Source organism: Epinephelus moara, chromosome 3 (assembly GCF_006386435.1).
Source record: "Epinephelus moara isolate mb chromosome 3, YSFRI_EMoa_1.0, whole genome shotgun sequence".
NCBI lineage: Eukaryota > Metazoa > Chordata > Actinopteri > Perciformes > Serranidae > Epinephelus > Epinephelus moara.
The window spans coordinates 19,015,876-19,024,658 of NC_065508.1; the positions used below are offsets into that span (position 1 = coordinate 19,015,876).

The window sequence follows — 8,783 nt, forward strand, 5'->3', positions numbered from 1 at the left end:
ATTTTACTACTTGGGATTCAGATGGGTGAGTGTGAGCAAACATTCTCAATGTGACAATTTCGTTTCAGTTTGTGGCTGGTAGCCTATATTCCTTTTTTTAATTCAATTCCGACCTTAGTAATTAAACAATATCTTTCACCGTGTTGTCCACGTTTATATATCCTGCATGAAACAACACGATGAGAACGTACGCCCCATACGTTCTCATCGTGTGCTTTTTGTAGTCCATCTTCAGAACATTGTAGTTTCACCACAGCAGACCCACAGCAATAACATCCTTCTCAGCCAATCAACACGCGATAAATTCTTCTTCTTCGTTTGGTTTTATGGCGCATTGCAACCATTGCTCATTAGGTGTATACCGCCACCTACTGTACCGGAGTAAGTAGACGATAAATGGACTGCCTTCCGTTTCCACTATACTCCTTCCGTTTCCACTATACTCTCACTCACACATGCATACATTCTTCTCTTACATACATATATTCTCTTTCAACATACATACATTTTCCTTTTACATACATATATTACTTATAGTATTAAATGTATATATGATTGCATGTGCATGAGAGCAAAGTGTATGAATGTGTGCATAAAATAAATGAATATGAGAGAAAAATGTATCAGTGTGTGTGTTCAAATATATAAATATGAGAGTAAAAATATATGAATGTTTGAGTGAAACTGTATAAATATGAGAGCGAAAATATATGTATGTGTAAGGAGAATGTATGTGTGTGAGAGGGTGAGAATGAAATATGTCTTGTACGGCCCCTCATATTAACTCATTACACTTTGTGCATACACACAACTTCAGGAGAGTCACCAGATGATTATGGGTGCTGTGTTAACGTATGCAGCAGTTTGGCGCCTCATTCACAGCCAGTGAATTTCAAGCAGCATGGGAAGTGTCATCAAGGTCAGCAGCAGGCCACTGCAGCTTTGTAATAGGACACTCCATGCTGAGCAGGGGAGGAGGAGCTCTGCAATAAGAAAAAATAATGCAGGTTCAGAAGGAGGAGCATTTTGAGATTCATTAGCTGAATAACGAAGACTGCAGTGTGATAACTGAAAATGAAACTGTAAAACTGATGCAACACCCAAACAATCAAGGGGACATTGAAAATAAAGATTGTATCTTAATGTTTGTATTGCAGTTTGTATTGGTTCCTTCAATGCAGCCAAACCTGTTGACTATCCTTTAAAGGGAAAGTTCTGTTTTTTACAACCTGGATCTTATTTCTGGCATTAAATACGGTTGTTTACTCACCCAGATAAGTTTGGTGTCATTTGGAGTCCTACGGAAGATATTTAGATCCGCGAGAGCCGCGTACATCCATATAGTGGGAATGATCGGGGCACCGACAATGAGGCTCTAAATAACACATTATCTGCCGCGAAACTCGTTCATTTCACCAATATGTTTTTATGAATCGCTAGAGTTTCTTGTCATCATCATCCGGGTCATTTATACTGACCCGATCATTCCCACTATATGGATGTACGCGGCTCTCGCGGATCTAAATATCTCCCATAGGACTCCAAATGACACCAAACTTATCTGGGTGAGTAAACAACCGTATTTAATGACAGAAATAAGGTCCAGGCTGTAAAAAACAGAACTTTCCCTTTAAGAGCTGGCATGCAGCAAACCACGCCAGCTGAAACTAGTTTCAATATTACTACAGTGAGAGGAGTACTTACGAACTTCCATTTTCACAGCTCTACAGCGCTGTGGAGGACCAGCGTCGTTGAAAGCCTCACAGCTGTACTGACCGGAGTCCACTTTGGATGCAGCAGCAAACTCCTGAACAGGCAGAGGAGGTATATGTTTAATTTTAAAGTCCACTGACAACTGTCACAGTTCGAATGGTGCAAAGTAATAAGTTGTGGCTCACCAGGTTGCCATTGTCTGCATTTAGCTTGTAGGTGGCATTTCTGAAGGCCGCAATCTTGCTTGGTTCGGGAGGCAGAAGGACGTTGTTTCTGAACCACCTGTATTTGGGTGGAGGTGAGCCATCGCTGTCGTGGCAGGACAACAGGGCTGACTTGCCCGTCGTCACTGAGGAAGGGATCCTACACAGGGGCTGAGACGGAGGCACTGCGGGACATAACATTCAGTTTCATTCTCAACATGTGCAGGAATACACAACTTCCACTGCAGCACATAAACTTCAGACAAATAAGTAGTAGTAGAGTTATTTTATGGCAGGAATGAGAGTCATGGTGGATTATACTTGAAGAGATGTGTTTGCAGAGTGTAATTATAAAGGATGCTCACCCAGAACAGTCAGGGTCACTCTGACTTCCCCAAACTGGCCGCTGCTGCTGCCGGACACCTCACAGTCGTACACTCCATTATCCTTGCGGGTCACTTTGGTGAATCTCAGATTATCACCGTACATTGTCACTCGGTTGGCGTACGGCGCTGTGAAAGAGTGGCAGCATTACATAACAGACTCAAAAGCATTCAGAGCACATACCTCTGCTAAAGCTGCCCAGTCCTCTGAATTTGTTCTCTAGTAACAGAAAATGTTTGGAGACTCTGAATGTGAATCTGGATCTGCATCACAGTGTGACAGACGATCATCACATAGGGAGCTACAGTAGGGTGAAGCTAGGGTGGGGTGATATGGAGAAAATCAAATATCACAATATTTTTAACCAAATTCAACGATATTGAAGATATTGTAGGATTGATCTAGCTGATCACTAGTGGTTAAGACTACTGAGTTTGATGCGGAGGATCAGAGGTTTGATCCCAGGCAACACATATCCAGTGTGGACCCTTGGGCAAGGTTCTTAATGCTGCTAGCCTTCTTCAGGATGAGTGAATCTGCAAATGCAAGAGTCATACTGGCTTAGATATTGCTAAGGTATATAAAAATAAATTCTGGCCCTTGGACAAATGTAGTTAATGACCCCTGTCATACAGTATAGGACACAAGAACAAGAACAAAAATGGTACATGAATTTTAGAAAAGATAACCTTTTTTAAGACTGGTTGAAACAATAAATCATACAGGGTACAACTCCACTGAAATACAATCCCGTCAGCTACTTCAATGTGTGCATTGCAATTTAGTCTGTTTTTGCCTCTTCTTACACTGTAGGCTGCCATGGAAATGTCCACCAAATTTCATTAAAATATTTTAATGTAGTTTTTTGAGATATTACTTTAACCAACAGAGAGACAGACACAGGATCAAAGACTTCTTTGGTGAGAAAAAAACATTGTCAACATGCTACAAAAAGACAGTCGCAGAGATTGTTAATGTACTTACATGTTAGTTTAGAATTAAAGACCACATACGCCTGTGAGCCTTTTGGGTCCTTAAATTTCCACTCAACTCTGGGATTGGAACCAAAGTCCGCTGAATGAGAGCACGTAAGGTCGGCCCCTGAAATAACAGAGTTCACAGTTACACTTATGTTACACGAAATAAAAAGGTATTATCAAAATATATACAGTTCTGAAATTATTAGTCCAGTTCTGCATGATCTTGAAGATTTAAAAAACAAAAACTCTCATTGAACTCCCTCAGGCCGTTTCAGTGACCAGACCTTCATCAGGCATCAGGGTTTGCCTGATGAAGGTCTGGTCACCGAAACGTTGCAGTATTAAAATAATTATTTTTGCAAGTTAGACAGTGTGCAGGAGTCTTTTCTACAAGTTTTATTCTTCACATCTTTCTCCTATGCATCTGTTTGGAAATAGCTGTCTGAAATATTCCTTTGTTTTGAGGAAAAGCTGCCGTGAATCAGGCATTTTAGGACGCAACAATCACCCTTAAAAAAGCCTGCAAAATTCTCAAGGGGGTTGCTAAGCTACAAGGATATCCGTCAGCATTTTTAAGTCCTCCGCAAACTTCCCAACAGGAACATTCAACCACGCAAATTTATAACTAAATATGGAAAATTATGGAAAATGATCACAGGATATTTGACACAAGCTTTCGTCATGTTAAACTTAACAAAAAGGAGATGCAAGAAACTGGTGGAGAATATGCAGCACCAAATACAGTACAACACCAGGAATGACCTTTTTTTTGAAGGCCGAGACTTTGATTCCCTCATCAAAAGCCTACGGGATTTTTCCATTGGGTTTTGGATTATTGCCGAAATGAAGCTTTGTGACAAACAAACATTTATGATACTTACACCTTTTTTTAACAAGATAATCTCCAGAAATAAACACCACTGTCATGATTACTGAAGTCTAAATGCAATCACCAGAAGTAAATAGCTAACGTTAGGCTATAAACAAACTACACTACAGTCGCATGACATAACGTCACCAACATAACAAGACTGGAAAGATGATATCTTCTGCACAGCGAGAATGTAAGACTGTGAGCAGGATTCCTGCACGGCAAATAGTCTCATATTGAGAAACGAAACAAAGCCAACCTTCCCATATTTGCTCCTTAGAACAGAGTGAAAGGAAAAGTGGAAGCACAATCACTCTGGGACATATAATTTAGGCTTACAAAAGCTCAACTACATTCTTTTCTTTTTAATTTCAGGACTCACCTTCATTCTCTTTCACTCGCACATTTTTGTTGTTGCTGGTGACTGTATAGCCACTCACACCTGGACAAACAGAGATTGAAATAAAACACATAAATAGACTTTGAAGTTTGATAACATGCTGTCACTATAACACATCACTGTAATTTGCAATGGTGAACAGATATTACAGTGGGCTATACAAACATTTTATAATGTTTATGTATAATTTTATGCAAAAATGCCAAATATTTACTAGTCCAAGCTCCTAAAACGTGATTACTTACAAGATTTTTTCATCTTCCATTGTAGTAAACTACAACCCACTGTTTGCATTGTATGTTTCTGCAAACCACCATACATTACATTTGTATTATTATTTTGTAGCAGCTGCTGATATGTTGAAACTTTGTGTTTCTCAACAACACAGTGGTGAAGGTGTGGTTAGATTGAGACACAAAAACCACTTGGTTATGGTTAGGGAAAAAATCAGGTTTTGGCTTAAAAACATCCACATTCAGTGACACAAAAAGTGCTAGAAAAGCAGGGACGGTACTGTAAACAACAACCAGGATCGGTGCCACAAACACTGCTAGGAAACGCCACGATGTGCTGCTCAAAACAAGCGGGTTCAGTAAAGAAACACACAAGCTGTCTAAACCATTAAACATCCGCCCCCTTGCTAGTCGGCAGCAGAAATATTAGTCGGTTAAACCAATTAGTATTTTATTCATGTACAAGGCCGCTTAACTGTCATGCAGCTGCCGGCCACTAGTGGGAGCTACAAAGCAGTGAGACAGTAGGCCCTCTCCCCGCGGTAATGCTCGAGTAGACTGAAATTTTAAAACAGCACGGTGGGAAATTGGAAAGATGTCCTCTCGCAAAACCAGCACAGTTTGGCAGCACTTTGATTTGGAAAATGACAATAAGGTAGCGTGTAGGCTGTGTCGGGAAAAACTGGCATATAATCACTCGACTGGGGCAATGCACAACCACATTCAACTCAAGCATCTGGATGTTAACCTGCACGTAACAACGGCCAATCTGACATTGTTCAACTGGAGACGCTGTGAAAATCAAATGTAAACACTGCGGAAAAGCCGTTTCAGTGACCAAAGGTAATACCGCCAATCTGTTTCAGCACCTTGAACACGATCACGTTACCGAATATGAACAGTGAACGGCTCAAAAAAGAAAGATGGACAAACACCAAGCGACAAACACCTCCACAAAGCAGCTCTCGATAACACAAGCATTTACAGAGGCTACACAATATGTTCATCTGTGTGTGTCTCATGCAATTATTTTAAAATCACAAAGATAAGATACACACTCTTTCATTAGCAAAAAACATCCCAGATTTAACAGTTGAGCATATTTAAAGTACAAATCTTGTCAGTGAACTATGAGGGCAAAAACAAACACAAAACAACCGTTCATTAATTGTAATCGAGGTAAAATGTTCCGTTAATCGTGATATTGATTTGAGGTCATATCGTGCAGCTCTAGTTGCAGATTAAAGTCCCTGTTAAGATCAAATATGGAGTGTGGACTAGTAGCTGAAGAGGTGCCGGTTCACCTCCTGAGCACTGCGGATGTGTCTTTGAGCAAGACACCAAACCCCAAAATGCTTGTGGCGTTCGTCCATGGGCAGCCCCCTCGCTCTGACATCTCTCCATTTAATGTATGTAAGTCCTGCTTGTGCATGTGTGTGTATTATGGGCCTGTGTGTGTTTGACAAGAGAGTGAAAATCTGAATTTCCCCTCAGGGATCTAAGAGGAACATCTTCTTCTTCTTGAGTTTATTGATCTAACCTCACTGGACCTACTTCTGTTCAATATGTACAGTAATATTAATTATAACCAGAATGAGGAAATAGTGATAGCATTTGTGTTTGTAGAGCATTTTCCCACATTTATGATCAAGTTTCAATGCAATTGTGACAAAAGAGGAGGAACTAGTAACTCTTATCTTCCACTTTTTAGTGGTTACTGGTTTTACAGCTGCGTCAACCCTCAGGGCGAAGCACATTTTCTGCTGTCATTTAAGTTTAACTAGACATTACAGTAAACGTTTTAAATATCCTACAACTTGTACACTGCAAAATGAATCATATGTTATGGTCTCTGACGTCAGCTTGACCTGCTCCTGCTCCTGAGCGGACACAAACACTACTACACTGTGTTTCCTGGACCAGGCCTGAAGCTCGTTTGAGGACGATGAGCACCAACAACAGCCAAAACAGTTTATTTAATATTTAGGGTCAAAATTGTTACTGATATTACAGCTGTTGTTGAGTTAAACTGTGCAACAAGAAAGATTTGAACGCGTTGATTGTCCTCAAAAAAAGAAAGAAAAAGCAAATGCCTAAAATCACTCACCTGTCGCTGCGATGAACAAAGCCACCGAAACCAGCCCGCTGACAAACATGTCGACCAGTGTGGTCCTTCTCTGCTTCACCACGGAGTCTCTTCTTCACAATACTCCTGGAAAATTCACAAAAAGTGCTTAAAAATCTTCCTCACGTCGAGTAAACACCCAGGTGCGTATAATTCTCGACTGTGAATTCAATGTATCCTCTCAGGTGGCTGCTTATTATTGGCACCACAGCAGAAGTGAAACTGCTATGCATGCATAGATCAAAATCATGTGGCATTCTGTTTTTAAAATCTGTGATACATCAAAGTAAAATCACATGAACTCAGTCATAGTATTGGAAATAATAATGATTAAAAAAAAACAATAAGCCAATATACCGTAATTTACTGTGAGCTGTCAATTTTCTTTTTAACACAGGATAAAAACAGGATACAAACAAACAGAAATAAGTATACAATAAATGAATAAAAAGGCCCAAAAAGCTCAAAAGCTATTCATCCCTGTGACATAGTCAGTTACTGAGTCTCTCATCTTGTCTTAACTCAGCTCAATTTTATTTATACAGCACCTTTCATACAAACATGCAGCCCAGAGTGCTTCACATGGCAACATAGCAATGACACAGACACAAGACAATAAAATATTATTAAGCAAAACAACCAAAACAGAACAAACACTTTTAAACATGTTCACATGTAAACACTGTCCATTTCTCCCATTTCTCTCAACATCGCTCCTCTTGAGTCCTCATCCTGTGGGTTAAACAGTTCCATATCATGTATCTCATTCACAATTTTCCGCCAATCTTCTTGTGTTGGTGGTTTTGCCTGCCTTTATCATGTTAAACAATATGCACAAGTTGGAATGAAGTTTATGAAAATCCCTCTTGAACCTTTTGATCTGAGGACCTTTAGGGACTGAGGGAATATGAATTACTTACAAGTTATCTGAGGAACGGACACATAATTTGAGGTAGCCAACAACCCGCTTTTATACATCTGAAGAACTTATATAAAAAATGAAGTGCTTGGCATCCAGAGCAGGTGTCTATTTGAGACAGGCCTTTATTTGTCAAAATGTGTAGCCACACCAGGCTGATAAAATGGACTGGGCCTTTAACTGGGACGAGGCTTTATTTCTATAATATTAAAAAGAAGAAAAATTAATTTAGTGCAAAAAATGATGAAGTAAAAAAAATATAAAATCTAATAAACCTTTCACTTATACAGATAGTGTATGTCCATGATTGATGGTTGCAGAGGATAACTGAAATACACGCATGGTGTGGAGTATAGTACAGTACAGTACAGTAAGATATAGAATATAGCCTACAACATGGTACATAAACAAATCAACATCATACACCAAATGTAACAATAACAGAAAAACGCAAAAAAGATAAATGAATAAATAACATCAAACCCTAGAAATACCTGTACAAAAACACAAATCATCATAATCCAGTTCCAATTCTGGCTTTATCTGCCATTATTGAAAAGCTTTATAGGCATAGGTGTTAATGGATTTTTAAACACACAACCCACAGTAAGTGGTAAAATATTGCACAGTAGGAAAAATTGCACAGGCAGTTAGACAGTATAAATATAAAAAGTATAGATATTTGAATATGTATCATTATGGATAAATGCAAATATATCATAGAATATACATAGAAAATATGAGATATGAGGCAGCCATTTTAATTTTTAGTTTAAAACTCACTATAGTAGTGATATTATGGATAAATGCAAAGTGCAATATTTTTTATCAAAGTTTATATAAACTTGAATGAAGTAAATCCTAAGCATTTTGACTGTTGAGTGATTATTAATTTATAGTTAATAACATCACCATGAATTAGTCCACATACAGTAGATATACAATATATAAAACA

At 38.9% G+C, this 8,783-nt stretch overlaps 1 protein-coding gene across 1 annotated transcript; it reads right to left on the reverse strand.

The window, feature by feature from the left end:
* Positions 1-861: 861 nt before the first annotated feature.
* LOC126388317 (junctional adhesion molecule A-like) lies at positions 862-7,081 on the reverse strand. The gene is made up of 7 exons (XM_050041374.1): positions 6,892-7,081; positions 4,534-4,593; positions 3,285-3,401; positions 2,282-2,428; positions 1,899-2,101; positions 1,705-1,807; positions 862-983 (listed from the first exon to the last, which is right to left on the reverse strand). The coding sequence occupies exons 1-7, from the start codon at positions 6,938-6,940 to the stop codon at positions 877-879; spliced, it is 786 nt and encodes a 261-aa protein (XP_049897331.1). The 5' UTR covers positions 6,941-7,081; the 3' UTR covers positions 862-876.
* Positions 7,082-8,783: the final 1,702 nt, after the last annotated feature.